This window comes from Populus trichocarpa, chromosome 1 (genome assembly GCF_000002775.5).
Source record: "Populus trichocarpa isolate Nisqually-1 chromosome 1, P.trichocarpa_v4.1, whole genome shotgun sequence".
NCBI lineage: Eukaryota > Viridiplantae > Streptophyta > Magnoliopsida > Malpighiales > Salicaceae > Populus > Populus trichocarpa.
The window spans coordinates 20149551-20171200 of record NC_037285.2 but is presented as its reverse complement, the minus strand read 5'-3'; the positions used below and the strand labels follow the sequence as shown (position 1 = coordinate 20171200).

At 38.3% G+C, this 21650-nt stretch overlaps 4 protein-coding genes across 20 annotated transcripts; 2 read left to right on the top strand and 2 right to left on the bottom strand.

The window, feature by feature from the left end:
* On the top strand, positions 1-4914 carry LOC18094867 (zinc finger BED domain-containing protein DAYSLEEPER). 12 transcript variants are annotated; one of them, XM_052454357.1, is made up of 5 exons: positions 1-170; positions 305-359; positions 1390-3906; positions 3937-3996; positions 4147-4914. In XM_052454357.1, exons 3-5 carry the CDS (start codon positions 1404-1406, stop codon positions 4731-4733), a joined length of 3150 nt encoding a protein of 1049 aa, XP_052310317.1. In that variant the 5' UTR covers positions 1-170; positions 305-359; positions 1390-1403; the 3' UTR covers positions 4734-4914. The 12 variants fall into 12 exon arrangements, with proteins under 12 accessions (XP_052310317.1, XP_052310303.1, XP_052310299.1 ...); XM_052454343.1 differs by having other exon boundaries at positions 1390-3621; positions 3652-4914; XM_052454339.1 differs by having other exon boundaries at positions 3937-4914.
* A 1238-nt stretch (positions 4915-6152) lies between these two features.
* Positions 6153-8359, bottom strand: LOC18094866 (uncharacterized). 2 transcript variants are annotated; one of them, XM_006369243.3, is made up of 2 exons: positions 7253-8359; positions 6153-6532 (listed from the first exon to the last, which is right to left on the bottom strand). In XM_006369243.3, the coding sequence occupies exon 1, from the start codon at positions 8209-8211 to the stop codon at positions 7255-7257; it is 957 nt and encodes a 318-aa protein (XP_006369305.2). In that variant the 5' UTR covers positions 8212-8359; the 3' UTR covers positions 6153-6532; positions 7253-7254. The 2 variants fall into 2 exon arrangements, with proteins under 2 accessions (XP_006369305.2, XP_006369304.2); XM_006369242.3 differs by having other exon boundaries at positions 6153-6373; positions 7253-8358.
* A 2472-nt stretch (positions 8360-10831) lies between these two features.
* Positions 10832-15097, bottom strand: LOC18094865 (protein FAR1-RELATED SEQUENCE 6). Of its 4 annotated transcripts, none has more exons than XM_024581863.2 (3): positions 13780-15097; positions 13483-13676; positions 10832-13365 (listed from the first exon to the last, which is right to left on the bottom strand). In XM_024581863.2, the coding sequence occupies exon 3, from the start codon at positions 13363-13365 to the stop codon at positions 11356-11358; it is 2010 nt and encodes a 669-aa protein (XP_024437631.2). In that variant the 5' UTR covers positions 13483-13676; positions 13780-15097; the 3' UTR covers positions 10832-11355. The 4 variants fall into 4 exon arrangements, with proteins under 4 accessions (XP_024437631.2, XP_024437619.2, XP_024437615.2 ...); XM_024581851.2 differs by having other exon boundaries at positions 13512-13676; XM_024581847.2 differs by having other exon boundaries at positions 13512-13583.
* Positions 15098-15235: 138 nt separating this feature from the next.
* LOC7463840 (uncharacterized) lies at positions 15236-20987 on the top strand. Of its 2 annotated transcripts, none has more exons than XM_052454243.1 (12): positions 15236-15599; positions 16162-16237; positions 16321-16406; positions 17127-17220; positions 17302-17378; positions 17570-17697; positions 17851-17922; positions 19368-19438; positions 19921-19996; positions 20089-20232; positions 20319-20411; positions 20756-20987. In XM_052454243.1, the coding sequence occupies exons 1-11, from the start codon at positions 15312-15314 to the stop codon at positions 20356-20358; spliced, it is 1152 nt and encodes a 383-aa protein (XP_052310203.1). In that variant the 5' UTR covers positions 15236-15311; the 3' UTR covers positions 20359-20411; positions 20756-20987. The 2 variants fall into 2 exon arrangements, with proteins under 2 accessions (XP_052310203.1, XP_002299933.2); XM_002299897.4 differs by lacking the exon at positions 20756-20987 and adding an exon at positions 20502-20732 and having other exon boundaries at positions 15237-15599.
* The last annotated feature ends 663 nt before the right edge of the window (positions 20988-21650 follow it).

Here is a 21650-nt window from a genome sequence, read left to right as displayed (position 1 = left end):
GCCCTCAGCAAACTCAAACTCTGTTTAGCCCTTAGCCTAGCCCTTCTGAAGGTCCAATTTAGGGTTTCTTTGGTGTTTTTCTTTTTCTTTTTCTTTTTAGATTCTTTCAATTTTAATTTGAAAGCTCGAAACTTTCAATAGAAAGCTCTAAGCTTTCCGCAGCTCATCAAGTAAGCCTCAAAGCCCATCTTCTTCTTCTTCTTCCTCCTCCATAATTTTTTTTTTCTAAAAACTATTTTTATTGAATTTTCAAAAGAAATCAAGAAAATAGTTTTGATTTGATTTTTTTTGTTTGTTTTTGCAGGGTGTTTGTTTCTTTTCTTGATTTGGCTCACTTCAGTTCAGATCTGTGAATCAAGGTCAGATGAAGTTGCTGTTACTTGTTTCTGTTTATTTTACTTGATCTGTTATGGTTTTTGGCTACTGGACTTGGCTTAAAAATCGTCTTTAGGGTTTATGCTGGAATATGTTTCAGTTTAGTGGGTTAGAGTTATTTTGATTTTCGTGTTTGTTGGGTTTGGTTCATGCTCCTGTCAGTAGTAGCTTAGTTCATTTTGGGTTTGTGAAGTTATGATATAGCTCAGTTCACTGCAATATTACTGTCACTTCATGCTTGCTGGTATTCTTGGATAGCAAATTCCTAGGAGCTTTTACTCTGTACTGGTTGCTGGCTGTCCCGAAAAGACTTGTCAAGCTTTGATAAAATTCCTCAATCTGGCAGCAATCCTCACCAAATTTTCAGTTCAATGCATTCAAGTACACTCGACACAAGCATTTTCTTATTTTAGGGCCCTTTTTTTATTTGCTGGCATATTAGCATTTGAAATTCTCTCATATGGGATATTATGGAACTTCCTTTAATGCACTTGAATGCTCTTATTCTGCATCTATTTATTGGACTGGATGCTAAATTACTCGTTCTAAGAGCTCAATGGTTAGTCTGCATAATCAAATACTAATCACCTATTGATGTTCCTTTTTGCCCAAAGCTGTAAAAACCCATAGATTGGAGGCAGCTTACTGGGGGATATTGTGAGCCTACTTCTGTGCCAACATCTTTTGTGTTGGTTTCTTTTGAAATTCTGACAGGAATCCTCCGTTACTTTGCTTCTTAACTTGTAAGGTGCCACCACTTCATCATGAATGTAAACACTTGTTCTCTTGCCTGGAAAAGCTAGTATTACTTTCATTTCAGCTTTCATCTTAACAATGTTCAGAGTAGGAGCAAAATCAAATATGCTGTTTAAATGCTATTTTTTATTACATTTTCTTGTTAGAGTTTGAAATTGGTTATGACTAATCTGCACCAGAATCAAATTTATAGTTCTCCATTATCGTCTTATTTGTTTTTTCATGCCCACTTAATTCCTGCATTTTATCCTGTTGCAGGATTAAGCCTTATCATGGAAGTAGAAGACCCCATGAGTCCCATTATGGCAATTACCCCTGTGACTCCAACAGATAACAATGAACCACCCACTTCTGAGGAACAGCCTAGTAAACGTAGGAGAAAGAAGTCTATTGTCTGGGAACACTTCACAATTGAAACTGTTGGAGCTGGTTGTATGAGAGCGTGCTGTAAACAGTGCAAGAAATCATTTGCATATATAACTGGTTCAAAGCTTGCAGGAACCAGTCACCTCAAGCGACATATTGCCCTGGGGATCTGCCCTGTAAGCCGTCAGAAAAATGAATCATCACCATATACACCAGGCTCGAAAACAGACCCTCCTAAAAAACGTTTCCGAGCATCTCCTGGATTCTCAGGCATTCCCTTGGATCAGGACCGCTGCAACCATGAGATAGCTAAGATGATCATTCAGCATGATTATCCACTCCACATAGTGGAACACCCGGGTTTCATTGATTTTGTCCGGACTCTTCAACCTCATTACAATATGGTGAGTTTCAACACCATTCAAGGGGAATGTGTGGACGTGTACCTGAGGGAGAAGCAAAGGCTTTTGAATCTTATCAGTGGAATTCCTGGACGAGTCAACCTTACGTTGGATTTTGGGATTTCAAATCTAGATATTGGATATGCTTTCTTAACAGGTCACTTCATTGATGGTGATTGGAATTTACAGCGACGAATCCTTAATGTTGCCACGTTACCTTTCTATGATTCTGATTATGCCTTCAACCAAGCAGTTGTGTCTTGCCTATCTGATTGGCATTTGAGGAGCAAGTTATTTACTCTCACTCTTGATCAATCCTTCTCAAATGAGAATGTAATTGGAAATCTAAGAGGACTTCTTTCTGTCAAGAACCCATTTGTGCTCCATGGTCAGTTACTGAAAGGGAGTTGCTATGCTCGAGTGTTAAGTCATCTTGCACAAGAAGCACTCAGTGCCACAGGGGAGATTGTTAGGAGAATCCGTGAAAGTGTGAAATATGTGAAAACCTCAGAAGCTCATGATGAGAAGTTTACTGAACTCAGGCAACAACTTCAAGTCCCTAGCACGAAAATCCTCATTATTGACAATCAAACTAAATGGAACACAACTTACCACATGCTGGTGGCTGCCAGTGAATTAAAGGAAGTGTTTGCGTGCTTAGATACCTCTGATCCTGTTTACAAGATAAACCCATCAACTGATGATTGGAAGAAGGCGGATATTCTCTGCACATACTTGAAGCTTTTGTATGATGCAGCTAACATTTTGACAGGCCCAACATACCCACCTGCCCATGTATTTTACCATGAAGTTTACAAAATCCAGTTAGAGCTGACACATGCAACCATGAGCCAAGACCCCTTTGTCAGTAACCTGATCAAACCCATGAAAGAAAAGTTTGATCAATATTGGAAGGATTGCTTCCTTGTTTTGGCAATTGCAGTGGTCATGGATCCAAGGTTTAAGATGAAGCTTCTAGAATTTAGCTTCCCAAAGGTCTTTGGTGAGGATGCTGGTATGTGGATCAAGAGTGTTGATGATGGCATTCATGAACTCTTTCTAGACTATCTTGCTCCCAATATTCATCTACCAGCAGCATATGTGGAAGAAGGGCATATTAGCCTTACTCAATCAGACACCCTTCAAGAAGTCGAAGCAGCACCTGCTCCAGATGGATATTCCCAAGAACTGCACCCTCATGTACCTCTTCAAGTGGCACACCCTGACAAATCAAATCCTCAAGAAGTGCCTCTTCAAGATGGCCACCATCAGGAGGTATCTCCTCAGGAGTCACTCCTCCAAGAAGTGCCCTTACAGGCATTAACCCCTCAAGAGATGCACGTGGAAGAAGTGCCTTCCCAAGAAGTATCCATTCATGAGATGCACACTGAAGTGTCCTCCCAGGAACCGCCCTCTCAAGAAATGCATGCTCAAGATATAACACCTCAAGAATCACACACGGAAGAAGCACCTTCTCAAGAGATGCAGAGTGATGATGCCTCTCAAGTACCCCCTCAAGATATTAACACTGAAGAAGTAAACCCCCAAGATACTCATGCTGAAGAAGTTCCCTCCCATGAAGTACCTGTTCAAGAGATTCACCCTAATGAAGTTCCCTCCCAAGAGGTATCTGTTCAAGAGATGCAGGCAGAAGAAGCGCCAGCTCAAGCAATGCAGACAGAAGAAGCTCCACTGCAAGAGATGCACTCAGAAGAAGCCCCACCTGAAGAGATGCACTCAGAAGAAGCCCCACCTGAAGAGATGCGCACAGAAGAAGCCCCACTGGAAGAGATGTGCACTGAAGAAGCGCCGCCGGAAGAGATGTGGACAGAAGAAGCGCCGCCTCAAGAGATACGCACAGAAGAAGCGCCGCCTCAAGAGATGCAGATGGAGGAAGCGCCGCCTCAAGAGATGCATATCGAGGAAGCACCGCCTCAAGAGATGTGCAGAGAGGAAGCACCGCCTCAAGAGATGCATACCGAGGAAGCGCATACCGAGGAAGCGCCGCCTCAAGAGATGCGCACCGAGGAAGCGCCGCCTCAAGAGATGCAGACCGAGGAAGCGCCGCCTCAAGAGATGCGTACAGAGGAAGCACCGCCTCAAGAGATGCATGCCGAGGAAGCACCGCCTCAAGAGATGCATGCCGAGGAAGCACCGCCTCAAGAGATGCATGCCGAGGAAGCACCACCGCTAGAGATGCGCGCCGAGGAAGCACCACCGCTAGAGATGCATACCGAGGAAGCACCGCCTCAAGAGATGCGCACAGAGGAAGCACTGCCTCAAGAGATGCATGCCGAGGAAGCACCGCCGCAAGAGATGCGCACAGAGGAAGCACTGCCTCAAGAGATGCATACCGAGGAAGTGCCGCCTCAAGAGATGCAACTCCAAGTAATCCATCAAGAGATGCAGCCTCTAGAATTGCACACTCAAGATCTACCTATGCTTTCTATTGGAGATGGGCTTTCAGATTTTGATATATATATTTCTGAGATTACAAGTGGGCAACATTTGAAGTCGGAATTGGATCAGTATCTAGAGGAGTCTCTTCTTCCTCGTGTGCATGAGTTTGATGTAGTAGGTTGGTGGAAACTAAACAGGCTAAAGTACCCAACACTTTCGAAGATGGCTGCTGATATTTTATCAATACCAGTATCTACTGTTGCTCCTGATTCTGTGTTCGACACTGAAAACAGAAAGATAGATAGCTATAGGGGTTCACTACTTCCTATAACACTTGAAGCCCTTGTATGCGCCAAGGATTGGCTCCAGCATGGATCATCGTTGTCATCATCATCACTGGAGATTTCTAACGCACTTGTGAAGAAAGAATTTTAGGTCTTATGTAGGAACATCTTTCGACCTACCGCCTGGGCATATTTGACTTGCTTTTAGGCTTATGCAATTGTTTTTCCCTTTTCTTCTCATTTATACTGCCAATATAAGATGTTTGATTAGGATTTGTTATGCTACATCAGACTTGGAACTAATCTTGGTTTTAGCGATCACTTTGGATTAATGCCTTTTGCCATTAGCGTTTTTGTTTATGCTAATATCAATTTGCAGGGTTCTGTTTCCATTCCTGTGGGATTCTCTTCGCTTCATCATGTATGTTAAAAAAGAAAAAGAAATCAAAATTAGCATCTCATTTTCTTCGTTCTCGTAGCTTTAGTTCGGTGATGTAAACCTGCCCCCCCGGATTATGGTGAATAATCATTTAGCTTTAGCCTGGAAATGTTACCAGTTGTGGTTCTGAATAATCATTTCCATGGGGAGCCTGTGCAGGTATATTGATCGATCATAAGTTGAATGCATGCATGCGCGCTTTCAAAGGATACAGGAATTTGGCTTCGAATACTTGAAAAACTGAAGAAACTTTTACTAGAGATAGTTCATCAATGGTTCCTCCCACTGAAGTTATACTATAAACTTATGCGGAACAGAGACTTTAACAAGCACCAGTGGTCTGGTGGAGCTGTGATAATGTTGTCCATCATTAGCATCTTTTTAGATGAATGCTTTGCCATCTGAGCTAATTCCTTTTTCGTTTTCTCAGTTTTTTTCTATATAAAAAGGTAAAAAATAGCTAATTCTAATATTAGTGAATTACTTCCTTGGATGTTTGAAGCATCCACACCCAAAAAAGAAAAAACGCAATATAAAGCAGTGAGAAGGTCGCAGTGTTAGTTTTTAGGGTTTCAAGTTTAATACAACTATTAGCTGAATTAACAAAACCTAAAAGAGAGACGGTTTTCTGGAAGCTAAGATACAAAACATTGGAATAATATAATAATGATTCTGCCATTTTATACAAAAATCAATGTCCTTGTTGATGGTGTACATGATTCATTAATCATTATATTCGGACAAATTTATCTTTTTCATATTTTTATGGTATAGTAAATTAACTTAAATAACTTTAAAAGCAAATAAAAACATTAAACCAAGGTTCAAGAAAACCCCAGGTTGCAGCTTGATAGAGATGAATGGCATTGTCCGTGAACTTGTTGCCGGTGACCAGTTACATCCTAAAACAAAAGAGACTGTACTGTCCATTAAAGGCTCAAAGAGCAAATGATGACTAATCTTAGGAAAGTTCACATAACCTATATTGACAATGCGGTATGAACAAGTTTCATAAGATTACACACCACCATTGCTGCTGCTGCTCCTCGCAAAGTCGCAGGATAAAAAAGTGCTGCATCACAAATATGGAAGTAGATGACAGGTCTACGAAAGTTTTAAAAGAACGAGAGATGAGAGAATCTTTACTATTTCATTTGATAGTTGAAAATGATCATTTACAGTTCAACATATATAAGGATTCAGTTGCTATTACACAAAGGGTTCAACCAAGATATAAACCTAATTTGTCAACAACCACTAACAGCTTTAGCTTACTCTCTAACTCATGCTACTACTTGTCGAACATCAGCAACTCCGCTTGTCATCAAGATCAATTACCATCTGTTCCCTCACTGCAACAAAACATGATTCACCATAGCCAGTTGGGAGTTATTCAAACCCTTCTAAATAACCAGTAATATGCGAGACACCCTTGAGTAAATCTAGATGTCAGCTAATATCATTATAGACAAACAAAGCCAAATGATGGCATCTCATTTGAAGCTATGGAACTGCAAGTAACAAAGCCAAATAGAGACTTTTAATTCTTGGTTTGAGGGAAGACAATTTTCTCACAGAGTTACAGATATTCATGCTCATGTTTCCTTGCAAATAAGTTTGGCAATCGCAGCAAATTTATAGAACATACGATAAATAAAGGCAAATCGATGACGAACACATCAAGTAACAATTCTGAAGTGAACACATACTTTTCCATTGTTAATAAATCATCCCTTAGTTCCTTCCAGTACTGGTTTGTAATTTCACGGATTTAAATGACACGAGGGAGGAAAAAGAAGACGAGAACACTTCAACTTCAAGTTGATGGAAGGTTTTTTTTTTTTTATGTTTTAGTCTATGGTGAATAAAAGCTTCAACAAACCACAAATCATAAGGAATAACATATCATACACTGAGAAAGGATAAGTAGAGGCACCAAGAACCAAATGCTGCTACATTTTGATGAGGGTTTCGCATCATCACATTTACATAAATTCAAGTAGCATTTTCTTCTAACATGTCACTTCCATGTTCAATGTTTCCTTAAAACCAGCGAGGGAAGGGAGATATTAACACAGTAAATGCAATCCAAATCCATTGAACTATTTATGGAATATGATCATAATATGAACTTCTGCACGTTTGCAAATCCAAGTCGCAACAACTCAATCAAAAACAACAAAACTGGCCATCATACTCCACAGCCAAAAAGACACAAGATAGGAACTAACCTTCAGCTTGACCCTGGGTCCAGCACAGGAAGCCTACAATGTAGACTGATAGATTTATCAGTTTGACGAGTTCCGGGAATGAAGAACTGGAATATCACAGTCAAACAAGCACCCTGAGGGGCAATCCCATAGAAAGCACAATCCGGCTTGGCCAAGTGACATTGTAGACTCTTAGAAAAATGTCTTACACTGACCTGCACAGACTGAGCATCTCCCATCAAAATCGCCCTCTCTGATCGAGTCTGCGCACTTAAATCTCGATCCTCATCTGGGGCTTGGGCTTTATCTCCAACAACCAACAGCTTGCGAAACTCAGCACCAAGTGTGATCAAGGTAGTTGAAATCTGCAGGTGAAGATCCCCGTACTTGCTTATAGAAACATTCAGAAGATCACCAACATGCTTCATGCGATCAACAAAGTTCTGCAGCCGATTCAAATCAGGAACCTGAACCAGAGTCCGGGGAAGATCTTGGGCAGCGTCAAGAGCAGCTTGAAGTTGAAGAAGTTGATCCCTAGACAAAGGCTTGGAAATGGGAACATCTTGAATAACAGCAGACTTATAACCCTTTGTCTCAAAGGTAAGAAAGGGCATTGGCTGAGTAGAATTAGGAGGCAGCTTCTTCACCAATTTAACCTGAAGCCGATTCGCACCCCCAGACTCACTGGAAACAATACTGACACTGCTACGAACAGCGCGAAGAAGGAGGGAGATGTCAAAGGCGAACGCAATGCGGTCTTCATTCTGGCTGGAAATACGATAGTCGTCGAAGAGAGCTTGTTTGCGGAACTGAGCAATGGATTGGATGCCGTCGGGGGTGGTAAGGAGGTTGTGGAGGAAGAAGGCGTGCTCTCTGGTGAGGAAAAGATGGCAAATCTTTCCCATTTTGTCCAAGGCAGGCAGGAATCTCCTGTCCAACAGACTTACGCCATTGTCAGTCACAAATGCCTTGAACTTCATATCTCTCTCTCTATTCTTTTTCTTTGTGTGTGCGTGTGTGTTCTGTGAAGAAGGCGCTCACCACATCGGCGGATGCACGAAGAGGAGGCAAGGAAGGATGTGAGAAAGGGTTTCGTTATTTATTGTTCTTATGGTCAAGTTTTGAAAATTAATTAGGTTTGGAGGGTAGATAAGAAGTTTAAATTATATAATTTATTTAGTAGCTGGAAATTATTTTTGAAAAAATTTAAAAAAAATTTATTTTTTATTTTATTTTAAATTAATATATTTTCAATATTTTCAGATTAATTTTAATAGGTTAATATTAAAAATAATTTTTTAATTTTAAAATGAAAATCACTACAAAATACAATCATTAATATGCTTCTAAATATTCTCTTTATTTTTTAAATAATTTTTTATTTAAAAATTCATTAAGTTTTTATTTTTAAAAAATTTAATTTTAATACAAACACATTAAAAAAATATATAAAAACATTAAAAAAATTAATTTTTTTTACAAACATGATCTAATTAGGGAACGAAGAAGGGTCGTGTTTGTTCTATCACACTTTCTGCTCATGGCTTTCCACTTTGGGCACCAAAAATTAAAAAGCCATAATCAAGGAGATTCATTCATAGAGTAGCGTGAGGGCAACATTCCTCCAGGTGTATGGAGCTGGGAAGTAGGGGTGAGCAAAAAAACCGAAAAACCGATTTAACCGAGAAAACCGAAAAAAAATTAACCGAAAAAACCGAACCGGTACAAAAAACCGATTGAACCGGTTAAAATATTTAGGAAAATGTCCGGTCCGGTTCGGTTTCCGGTTTTGGTGTGCCTGAACCGGCCAACCCGAACCGAACCGAACCGAACCGGTTCTAATTAAAAAAAAAATACTATAAATAGAAACAATTCTTTGCCTCATGCCTAGTAACCTAACCCTAGCAGTGCGGCCGCCCCCTCTCTTTCTCTCAAACACCAGAGACACGCTCAGCTGAAATCCTAACCCTAGCACCCGCGATCGCCGCCTCTCCCTAGACTCTCAAACACCAGAGACACGCCAAGCATCAGCTGAAATCCTAACACTAGCACCGGCGGCCGCCCCCTCCTTAGAGTCTTAGACTCTCAAACACAAACAACCAGAGAAACGCCAAGCATCAGCAGAAATTTGAAAGTTGAAACCAATCAAGCCTCTCAAGTCTCAACAATAGATCAACGTGTTCCAGAACGGCAGAACCTATCTAGTTGGCCTTTCCTCTTCATCTATACAAGATCACAGACACATGGTACTTCTCTGAATCTCTATAACATTTCACATATGCATCCTGTCAACATTCTCTCATTGTCATTTTTTTCAGCCCCTTCTACAACAAGATCATAATTGATTAATGACCTTGCTGAATTTCTTCTGGCAATTTTATTTTTATTTTATGGTTGCAGACAAGATGTTGGGTCTAAAAGACTAAAACGCACTGTACTACTGTAGATTCAAGAAGAAAGTTCGATTTTATAGCAGTAAGTTTTAATTATGTTTTTTCCTTTTTAATTAATTAATTAGTCTATCCTCTATTATATTTATTGTATTTGCTTTTCAATTCAGAGATCAGAGACACAGTTGTTGTTTTGAATGCTCAAAAATCCATATCTAAGGTAACCATTTGTAGTTTTTTATTGGGTTTTTATTTTACTGTATTGCTTGCGTAAATGCTTGTGATTGCTTTAATTGGGTTTTTATTCTTGAGCAATGAAAGGAATGTATATATCTTGATCTAGTGCTTGCGGCATTGCAAATTACTTAGTCAGAATTGCAAATTAATTATTTTCTGTTTCTTCAAATTAGTCAGATTGACAACAACAATATGAGGAAGTGAAGAATATGTAAAACTGTTTTCCAAACTAAGTATGCAGAATTGAAAACCCATGTTTGTGCTTTATTTTAATTGATAATTGAAAACCCATGTTTGAGCACTGAAAGGAATGTATATATCTTGATCTAGTGCTTGCGGCATTGCAAATTATTTAGTCAGAATTGCAATTATTTTCTGTTTCTTCAAATTAGACAGATTGACAACAACAATAGGATGAAGTGCAGAATATGTAAAACTGTTTTCCAAACCAAGTCGACAGAATTGAAAACCCATGTTTGTGCTTTATTTTCGTTGATAATTAAGGAAATAAGAGATTCCTTATCTGTATTTTGATCTACAGTGTACTTGTTGCTGGAAAATCATATTGATTTTATTCTTTATATGAAAAATTGTTTCTGCTTCTATTTGGATTTTTGTTTCCCTGTTCAACTTCCTATTTTCATTCTATTGCTTAGAATTTCTCTTGAAAATTGCCCAAATCTGATGTGGAATACTTTTATTTTTATATCTTCTAATTTAATTTATCAAGTTATAATTTTATATTTTTAATTTCAGGTTTTGATGGCAACAATTGGACTATTGGAGTGTTTTATGATAATGTTATTTGTTTTTGTTAAGCCCTTTGAAGGCAATGCTTTGTAATTTGTATTTGAACTTATTGGTATGTGTTATTTAAACTTATCTGCAGCAGGAGTCCTGCTCACCCAAACAAAACAAATGAAAAATTATTAGGAAGGCAAGAAATGAATATTCAGTTGCAAAAAACAACCCAAAAAAAAATTGATTTGGTTAAGAATCTTATAAGAAAAGTAGACAATATTATCATTAATTACAAGCCCATCAGAAATTTAATTAAAAACCCATCAAAAAGCCCATTAAAAACCCATTACAAACAGCCCAAAATATATTATAGGTTTTCTCGGTTTTTTTATATTAAAAACCGAACCAAACCGAACCGAAACCGGTCGGTTTGACTCGGTTTCGGTTCGGTTTCGGTTGCTTTTTAAAAAAAAAAAAATTTCGGTTTGGTTGGTTTTTATAGGAAAAAACCGAACCGAACCGAAAATGATCACCCCTACTGGGAAGTCCTCGAGGAACAACTTGCGACTTCTAATTAATGATTTTTTCCAGGAAATCATTTTTTTTTTTTCCAGCAACAAGACAATTTCTTCAGATTATTCCGACACATTTTTCGAATATGTCAGCTGCATGGTTTCCCTGAGCTTACAGCCTTTCTTGACAGAGAAGCAATACAATCACACACACTTATCTTCTACTTTTCACTACTCTTGCGTATTACATGGCCGGTGGCCGGTCCTCTACAAGATGAAGCTTGCTCAACATGTCGGCCAAAGCTTGCTGCGTAGCCTTGGAACAGTCTTGTGATTTCCTCCCTTCCTCTACAACCCGAACAATGCATTTGTACAAATGATCATACCTGTGAATTGGGTTATTGATGTCAATACCGCGGCAGCTGTGATCAAGAACATAAGACCGCTTCATATCTTTTCTCCACCGTGTGAGGATGTATTGAGGCGGGATCTCCTCCAAGCCATTTTGGTTAAGGACACTCAATGCATGCCTACACAAGAACCCACTAAAATTGAACAATCCACAAACACAAAGAACATCCATTTCGGATGCATTGTACATGACCTCAAAATCTCTAGTTTCCCGCTTACTTCCTTCAACTTCAACTTCTTCTTTTACTAAATATGTCATCACCTGTCCATCAACATAAGCTTGTCTTGTGCTAAAACAGGAGTACATACCCTCCACCTCCCTTTCAAATCTCCTCTGGATTTCATTTGTGTACAACTTTGAGAGTTGCAGCTCAAAGAAACACCTTGATTTTAGCATAAAACTTGAATTCCTCGAATCCATATCGGCCAAGGATTCAAGCTGACGATTCGCCTGTAAAGCTTGATCATAGTTGTCCATAAATTCTTTGAGAGATGTATGTCTATCCAGATACCCTTCAAAAAATGATGCTGCAGTTTCATTTTGCTGGAGCGGTAACATTCCTGCCAGAAATGTCTCTTTCAAATAGGCTGGAACCCACCTTTTCCTATCCTCATATAATGTTTGGATCCATTTATGATCCCTGATTCCATGATGCTGTGTCATCTCTTCCCAAGCTGCTTCAAATTCCTCAGGCCTGAGAAAGCAGTAAACTACTTTACTCAATGATACTTTAATTGCTTCAAAATCAAACAATTCTCCCAGAGTCTCTGGAATTCTTTGCACGATACGTGACAAATAAAAACAATGAGAAGCTCTCGGGAAAACATCAGCGACAGCAGTTTGCAAGGTCTTATGGTGATCAGTGATGATAGCTTGTGGAGGACGTCCTAACATACATGTAAGCCATGCCCTCAACAGCCACGTGTATGATTCGGTTGTTTCATCGGCAAGCATACCACATCCCAATAGGATAGGTTGTCCATGATGGTTTACTCCAATAAATGCAACCAGTGGTACTTCAAATTTGTATGTCAAGCACATAGTGTCAATTGCAATTACATCACAAAAATAACCATACGCAGCCCTAGACCTTGCATCAGTCCAAAACAAATTCCTCATGTATCCTTTCTCATTAAGTTCTACCACGTAAAAGAAGTTGGGATCCATCAATTGCAAGCGGAAAAAAAAACTTTGAACAGCTTGGGCATCTCCTTCTTTGAGCTTCAATTGACTGGGCAGGAGAACATCATTCCCAAACTGTCCTCCATCAGTATCCACACCTCCATTGCCCTCAGCATCAACAATCACAGTGCGAAACAGCTTAATTTTCTGTACTTCTTCAGGACCATCCAACTGCAATGTCCTTTTGGTCCCAGGACCAATAATTTTATGAGATTTATAGAATTTACCGCTTCCTGGGGTAATTAAGTGATTGTGCTCAAGTTCGACTTCAATAATTTTCCACCTCTTGTTTTCCATCAACCTGAACTTCACCATCGCTGGACAGCCTGTTCTTGTTTCAGGTCTTGGTCGGTTTGCTTCACTTTTCTTCTTGAAGCCTGCACTACTGCAGCTAAGTTTTCCTCTGTATCTTTCTTTACTCTTCCTATACCATGTATTACTTACTCGAATCCCATATCCCTGTTGCTTGGCATAGCAATTGTAAAAGTAATACACGTCCTCATAGGACTCAAACTCCATGCCAACGGAAGGAGGCAGGGGGTTCTCAATCACACCAGTCTGATTGACATATTCCGTCATCGCACAATCTCCTTCAATCCCACATTCATCAGCAGCATCATCATTTCCCACCGATTCTGTGTTAAGACACTCTTCTTCCATCTACAAAATACTCAAAACCAAATGGCAATAAATAAATAATTTTTAAATTAAAGTAACAATCACTGGAAATTAATTTATCAGGTTTGTTAACAAAGAGATTAGTTGCTAGCAACCCACTTCTCTTCCATGGCATTAAGAATCCTTACAGAGAAAGCCCATGACCACGAAAACATAGATTCTTCTTCAACATCTCAAGAAATGCACAATCATTCAGTTATCTACCTCCAAAAGAGAATTAATCAGGATCTGACATAAACAAGCAACAATCTTTTCCTTTCCTTTCTTTTCTTTTGGTGCTAACAAGCAATAATCTTACTAGCAAGAAAAGTTAATGTTTCAGTGACACATCAAAACTTGAAGTCCCTAAAACACACAAAAAGAGAGTAACCATCTCCGACCAAAATGAGTACTCACCTGAAAATCAAGAGAGACCCCTCTTTCTACCTGTAAAGAAACCAAGCACCAAACCACCAACTCAGCTTCAAAACCCAACAAGGATTAAGGAAAATTTATGTGAGTGATTTTTGTTTCAGAATGGAGCTGAGGGACTTCAGTGGGAGAAAAAGATTTAGTTGAAGAAATTTCTTCCATTTTGCTTTATGGGTGCCGTTCTTTTTAGTGTATTTATACCGAATCCTCGCAACTTCGGTTAATTTCCAATCGATGCCCTGTCCGATCATATTTATAAAAATACCACTGCGTTTTTTCTAATTAAGCTTTCTTTTTTAAAAGTAGTTTGTATTTAAAATATATTAAAATAATATATTTTTTAATTTTTTAAAATTTATTTTTTACATAAACAGGTAAAACAATAAATAAATACATAAAAATTAATTTTAAATTAAAAAAAATTAAATAAAATTCAAAAATACGTTGAACTGCAATACCGCTTGACGTTGGTTGTGCAACACATGTCTAAGATGGATTTTGAGTTTGTTGGTTGATGTTTGATGGAGAATAATGTTTGATCTGTTGTAATAAAATACGATGAAAAACAAAAACAAAATAAAACTTGAGGCGTGCTGTGTGCTTCCATAGCCCAGTGGGTCTCCAGCAGCTGTTCGATACAATTTAATATCCGTACTTCCACATCTGCATCCAGCTTCTTGTGGGACTTTGAATTTTGTGCTCTCTCAGGATCAAACAAGTGATTGTGCTCAGGCTTGACTTCATCCACCCTCCACCTCAACCTTAACATGGCAAGACAACCAGTTCTTGTTCCCTTTCTATGGCTGTGCGCTTCCTTGCTTGTCTTAAAACCCTCACAGTTACAGCAAATCCCAAATCCTTAGCATAGCAATTATAATAACTATAGGCGTCATCATACGATTCAAACTCTATCCCCACAACAGGTGGTGGATAATCCTTCCTTTGGGAGTCACCATTCTGAAACACCTTCTACTGTAGCATCAGCTCTGTTGTTTTCAAGGACATGGTGTTCAATATCAAACAGTTGTTCGCAGTTGTCCTCAAGATCATTGCCTTCAGGCAGGTCGATATCCTCTATCCCAAGGTCATCGCCCTCAATCCCAGTTTCAAGGTCATCTTCCTCCCGTAGCTGCTCACTGTTCTGGGAACCTTCTTCTATCTGCAAAAGTTGAATGAATAACCAATGTTAGCACAAGCAAGCAACAAACAGCCAAGTCCTTCGCAGTTTTGTTGTAAATGGCTATCATTTAATTTTGTTGTTTTTCTGTAATATTTGTATTATCTTTGCATTATCTTATATGACTCAACCCGTTAATAGAATCCAGGCAGAATCATCAATAGCCACTGGAAAAGCGCGTGAGGCCACGAACACGACTGCCCTTTGTCAAATTATATCCACAAAATAAATGAATGACAATAATGTGGCCTCCGTTTAATTACTTCTTCAAATTAAAAACAAAAGAAAGAAAAGACTGTATGTCTCTCACTTCACACACGTTCCCAAAGCAAAACCAAAAATGGCTACATGGTCTCTGCTCTCTCCTCCTCCTCCTCCTCCTCCTGCTTCTATGCCCACCAGCAACATTAATACAGGCACAAAAACAAGTATGATCTCAAGTAGAAGAAGAAGAAGAGGGACATTAATAATAGCAAATGCCACAAACAGTAGCCAAGACAATGAAAAAGACAAAGATGCACCAGCTTTCAACCCCTTTGGTTTTGTCACTGATAATCCTTCCAGCCGCTCTTCCATTCAGCTCCCTGAGTCTCCTGCTGAGGATGGCAATGTTGGCCAAATGCTCTATGTAAGCATTCTTTTATATACTTATTTAGCTTATGCTAGCTAGCAGTACTAAATTAAATTGTCTCAATCAAGCATATATACAACTTAACTTGCATGATTTTTTTTAAGATTTCACTTCACTGTTTTCAATGTAGAGTGATGTTTCTCAAGCCCCCTTTAATCTTGAACATTCAATAATTTTGTCCAGTCTGTTAGTTTTAGTGAAATAAATATTTCAAGTTTTTGGGTTACACATAACCATCATTTTCTTACTTTTTGAAATTGTTAAGAGTTTTTAATATAAGATTCTGGGTCGAATTGTTATTTGAGGTGATATCAAATGTTTGAATTTGAAACATGAGTCTGTGTGGCAATCGATTAAACTGTTCAGTGCCATTTTTAGCGAAGGCATATCTATCCTTTGTTTTTTGAATCAAGGAGCTCAAGAAGCCATATCATTTCAGTGTTGTTCATGTAGTCTTTTTAGTTGAATAAAATTCGTTAAAACAGTAGTGCTTGTCATTATGTCAAAAAAAGAAATATATTCTTTATCCTAGCATTCATTCATTTCTTTTCTGATGCAGAGGATAGAAGACAAGGGAAAGGAAAATGGCTCCTACGTAAAATCTGGGGAGCTAATATGGTTTGTGAGAGAAACTGGTAAAACTTTTATCTATGGCGTCCAACAGTACTTCCTTTTTGTTTCTAACTACTTGTTTGACAAATATATGTTTGGATGACAGGATCTCCTGACAGCCGCCGTGGAACAATTATCTTCTTACATGGGGCGCCAGCACAATCTTACAGTTATCGAGTTGTCATGTCTCAGGTTGCTTACCTGGTTTCTAATTCATCTTCATACTTTCCTTTTGTTTTCAATGTCTAAACTGCCTAGACTTTTTCATATAAATTTCTCTACGGCAAAGTTCTTCAAATTTATTTACATGTATATGATGAGAAATTAATGGCCACTAGTGAAGGCTATCGAATCTCTAACTGCATCCTCACCTGCGGAGCTGAACGTTTAACTTGAAAGGTCAATTTCTGCAGAAGAAATTAAGAGATGAGGTTTTTGTCTTCATGGCTTGATGACATTGTTCTGAGATTGTGCTTCAGGATTTTATGCAGGTTACCACTCTGCTGGATTCACATGTTCTTGAGCTATAACCACAGCTTATTGCATGGAAATACCTACCCTTTTAATGCCTGGAATTTGGCAAAATTTTCCTCTGTTTCAAACAAAATCTGCTTAAACAAGATCTAATTGTGTGTTAAGTTTCTTTATTTAGCTGTCATCAACAACTTGAGGAGTGTAGGTACCTGAATAATAGGTGACCAGTGCTCTGTGGTGTTAGGATTTTCTTTTCCTTCAGAAGAAAGGTGCCAAATAAAGACAAAACAAGTTCCCTCGAGAAAACGAGTAGAATCAAAGATGGAAAGCCCTTTTCATCAACTCACACAGAAAATTAACTTACCTGCTTGAGCTGTTTTCTACAGCTAGATTACACATTTCTTCGATAGTAAAGTTAATTATCCTTTTCCTATATAGATGTCAGATGCTGGGTTCCACTGCTTTGCACCTGATTGGATAGGGTTTGGTTTCAGTGACAAGCCACAACCTGGATATGGCTTTGACTACACAGGTTTTGTTTTCTGATATTAAGCACTTCAAACATTTTAATTCTCGTCAATTCTCTCATTTCGAGAATTTTCAACTGTGGCAGAAAAGGAGTTCCATGAAGCACTTGATAAATTACTTGATGTGCTGGGGGTCAAATCTCCCTTCTTCCTTGTTGTTCAGGTTTGAATAAATTAGCTGAACACAAGCTAGCATAATTGTGATAAAACTTCATATAATATTTACCTATTCGGTTTACAAAACTTCCCAGGTCTGCATTTTGGTCTCGGTTCGGTTTTCAAGCTTGATAATCTATCAATGCTGCAAGTCCATTCATGTAAACAATACCTAACATGCTTCTCATATTCCCAAAGGGATTTCTTGTAGGTTCATATGGATTGACCTGGGCCCTGAAAAACAAGAGCAAGATATCAAAACTAGCAATTTTGAATAGTCCGGTGACAGTTTCATCTCCCGTTCCTGGACTATTTCAACAGCTAAGGTTCAGTGCTTAGCCTTTTAATGAAAGTGCTACTTTCGATACCAGTTCTTAAGCTATCCATATATATGATTCGTAGTTTCTCTTAAATGTACCGACTCTGCCCCGCTAACCCACTGCTTTTTTCACCTGCACTTCTTTAATTTGTTCATCCAGGATTCCTCTGTATGGAGAATTTACCTGCCAAAATGCTGTCATGGCTGAGCGCTTTATTGAAGCAGGCAGCCCGTAGGTATCCTAAATATATGCTTTCAGTTTTTATAATTTCCAACTGAACCTTTAATTGTCAGTACCGAGACCAATCTGTTCCACTATGCATTAGTATTTTTAGCTTAAACCAATAAGAAAGCAAATGGCAAGAGTCTTACATGAAGTTTCCAAACGTGTTGTTTTACCTGAATCTCTAAATACACCTATTCTGCAGCCTATGATCATACCTCAGTTCAAGATTGAGATTTCTGATTCGTGTCTGTTGGAGGTCATAATCGCTATTCAAGTGCCCCATCCATCCCTATATTGTTAATTAGACTTGCATTAGGTCCACACTGCTATCTTGTATTTAAATGTTTTATTAATTATAATACAGGTGAACTCGTAACCACTTGGTCAGCAAGACTCTAGTACTTTTTCAAATAATCATCTCAATCTAATAGTTTAAACTATTAGATGGGGCTTCGAACCTTCAAGTGAAAGCTATTTGGGCTTGAAACGCTTCGAGATATGATTTATATTATTTTTCAATGCACACCTTCAAGTGAAAGTCATTTGGGTTTGAAACTTGCACAGGCTTACACTACCTTGTGCTTAATTTTTATCAAATAGAATGGCGGTGGTGAGATTCAAACTCGTGACCGCTTAGTCAAGCAAGTTGTAATTTCATGTCAAATAACCATGTTGTAATTTCATGTCAAATAATCATCAAGATATGATTTATATTATTTTTTAATGTACATCTTCAAATGAAAGCCATTTGGGTTTGAAACTTGCACAGGCTTACACTACCTTGTGCTTAATTTTTATCAAATAGAATGGTGGTGATGAGATTCGAACTCGTGACCGCTTGATCAAGCAAGTTGTAATTTCATGTCAAATAACCATGTTGTAATTTCATGTCAAATAACCATCTCAATTTAAAAATTTAAACTGTTAGGTGAAATTTAAACTGTTAGGTGAGTTCCTAGAAATAGTTTTATATTATTCACCAACAGTTATCAATATTATATTCAGATCTCTATGTAACTTGCACCTTAGTTTGTTACTGCTTCTACGTTACCCTCAAGTAGCTAATGTCAATTGCATGTTAATGTCTATATTTCTTGCCTAGATCGATGATCCAAATCATGCTTGCATTTCTTCCTTTGTTGCTGCTGCTATTTCCTTATAACCATCTGGAAGTAATCAAATTACCTTCAAACAAAATCAATAAATACATGCAAGTCTGCAATTCAGAGTCTGTTCTGAGCGCTAACGCTTGCAGAGACGATAGCACAGATGTGAAGACACAGACACTATCCTGTTCTTAAAATTTAAGCATGCCAATGGAGGGACAGCTAAAGATTTGTAAAGATAGCCATTTTCCTCAGTACCTGAGGAGCTTGAGCTGCTTTATGTTGCAGAAGCAATTACTTTTATACGTACGTGCTTTACTTTCTCTGAATGCGCTTGTTTTGCAGCTATGTCCTGAAGCTGGAAAAGGCCGACGTTTATCGGTTACCATATTTGGCAAGCAGTGGACCAGGGTTTGGTTTGTATTTCATTTCTTCTTTGACATTTGCTAGTAAATTTGCGATAAATGGTAAATGATATATTTCGAAAGGAACTAAGCAAGTATTGTCCGGATTAGCTATTTCCAGCCCTTGATTTGTCTAATATTTATTCACTTCAAGACAGTCTGATATATCTCCAATTTTTTATGCATAGATGCGAATTTAACAGACAATTGGTAGAAGAAATCATGCTCTAATCTTGTAGAAACTGTCCTAAAAACATCATTAGCAGCATAAAACAGACATGGTGCAATAATACAATTTAAACTACTGTTTTAAAGATTTGTGTAAGCTAAAATATCAGAAGTACTTCTTTCTTCTGCTTTTCTTTTTGTCCTTTAATTTCAATGACTTCACTCTTCAACAGAACCAGCAGTTAACAAATAGTTGGTGATGGATGTAAGCATACATGAATGTCTTGACTATTAATGGTTTCATGCTTTTACTTTTGTTGTTTCAGCTTTGCTCGAGGCCGCGAGGAAGATCAACTTCAGAGATATTGCAAGCCAAATCGCTGATGGCTTTGCATCTGAAGGGTAGGTAGAGCTTTGTTTAGATTGTAGTGCAGCACGTGAATTAGTTTTATTCAAATGGGACTTCGTGTATTGATGGCCTCTCTGGACTTTAGATGGGATAAACCAATACTTCTTGCCTGGGGAATAGCAGACAAGTATCTGCCTCAGGCTGTGGCAGAAGAGTTTCAGAAAGGAAACCCTAATGCTGTGAAACTTAAGTTAATAGAAGGCGCTGGCCATATGCCACAAGAGGACTGGTAATTTAATCATATCACCTCATTTTTGTGCACAACCACTTTCCCTCCGTCTTTCTCATGTAAAATCTTTGTCCTGGTACTAACAGGCCCGAGAAAGTTGTTTATGCTCTGAGAGTATTCTTTTGAGCTCAATGCATGAATTAACATTTGGACGGAGATGCGCTTCTGTCTGACCGAAGGTAAGCAGTTCGATTTTTTTCTGAAAAGAGTAGCCAAATTTGTATCTGACCTTCTCTTCTTCTTACCGTTTTCCCCAAAATCTGCTGCAGGCCTTTGACTACGGATATTTTCAGGAGCATAGATGAGCGGGTAAAGGAGAAAATGAACACAAAAAAAGGAAAGAAAGAGGAAAATCAGACGTTATAGATTTATTTCCTTCTAACATCTTATGAGATAACACTGCAAAAGTTTTTTATTCATCTCTCTGTGTGTATCAGAATATTCATGCAGCAAGCATTTAGCATAATAATAATAATAATAAAAAACCTTACTGTTCTTCATGTGCTGAACGTCTGTTTTTCAGGAAAGATGGAATGGGAAAATGACGAATATGATAGAGTGGGAGGATGGATGTTAACTCATACATCTAGTTGTTTGGTTAACAGGAGAGGTAAGATGAAAACCAATCAGTAACCAGAAAAGCTGCTCCAATGGCAGAATGAAGCCAAGTAAGCAAATCTTGCTTGTGGGCACAATTAACTTTGGCAATTGTTAACAATTATATGTATATTATGGTTTGTTTCTAAGAAATCAAAGTTGGTTTCATGAAAAAAAAAGCATTCCGCCATTTTTCTCAAGATTGATTTTGTGAAAGATTGATCGGATTTTAGTGTTTTACAAGAGATAAAAATTTGAGGGACTGTAATTGATCATTAGGAAACAATCAATCCCTCAAAGGAAAAAAAACAATAAAAAATTGTGGATTTCAATGAGAGAATAGAGAAAAAGAAGAAAAGATAATAGGGTCGTAGGCACCTCCATGGGAAGAACAATGCGACACGCTCTAACTGTAATGGAAGAGAATGTCTGGATGTATTTGGGAACATCATGGACGATTGAGTTTGGAAGACGTAGGACATTGCATGTGCTGCTAGAGCACGATGGGTCCTCCCACACGCTAGATCGTGTTCGACACATAAGCTATTTTTTCCCTCTTTGGTTAGTTTGGTCTCTAATTACATAAGAACCTTTCAATTAAGTCCAAAATTTCATCTCACCTTAGTTTAAGCCCTTGATTTTCAATTTAATTACTAATTATTTAATAACTCTTCAATTTAAACTTGAATTACAACCCAAGCCCAATCCAGGGCCAACCAATAAGAGAATAAGGATATAGGAAAGAAAAACAATAGTTAACCACCCGGGTTAATATATATTAATCATGCCCATTACTTGGGTTGTGATTTTTTCTTTTAATC

What these genes read in the sequence shown, in the direction of transcription:
- LOC18094866 (XM_006369243.3), bottom strand. Translation starts at nt 8,211, where the DNA reads ATGAAGTTCAAGGCATTTGTGACTGACAATGGCGTAAGTCTGTTGGAC.
- LOC7463840 (XM_052454243.1), top strand. Translation starts at nt 15,312, where the DNA reads ATGGCTACATGGTCTCTGCTCTCTCCTCCTCCTCCTCCTCCTCCTGCT. An exon ending in ATCGAGTTGTCATGTCTCAG is followed by an intron (nt 16,407 to 17,126) that starts GTTGCTTACCTG and finishes TTTCCTATATAG; the next exon opens with ATGTCAGATGCTGGGTTCCA. An exon ending in GATGGCTTTGCATCTGAAGG is followed by an intron (nt 19,997 to 20,088) that starts GTAGGTAGAGCT and finishes TCTGGACTTTAG; the next exon opens with ATGGGATAAACCAATACTTC.
- LOC18094865 (XM_024581851.2), bottom strand. Translation starts at nt 13,538, where the DNA reads ATGTTTTCGTGGTCATGGGCTTTCTCT. An exon ending in CGTGGTCATGGGCTTTCTCT is followed by an intron (nt 13,366 to 13,511) that starts GTAAGGATTCTT and finishes AGTATTTTGTAG; the next exon opens with ATGGAAGAAGAGTGTCTTAA.
- LOC18094867 (XM_006369246.3), top strand. Translation starts at nt 1,404, where the DNA reads ATGGAAGTAGAAGACCCCATGAGTCCCATTATGGCAATTACCCCTGTG.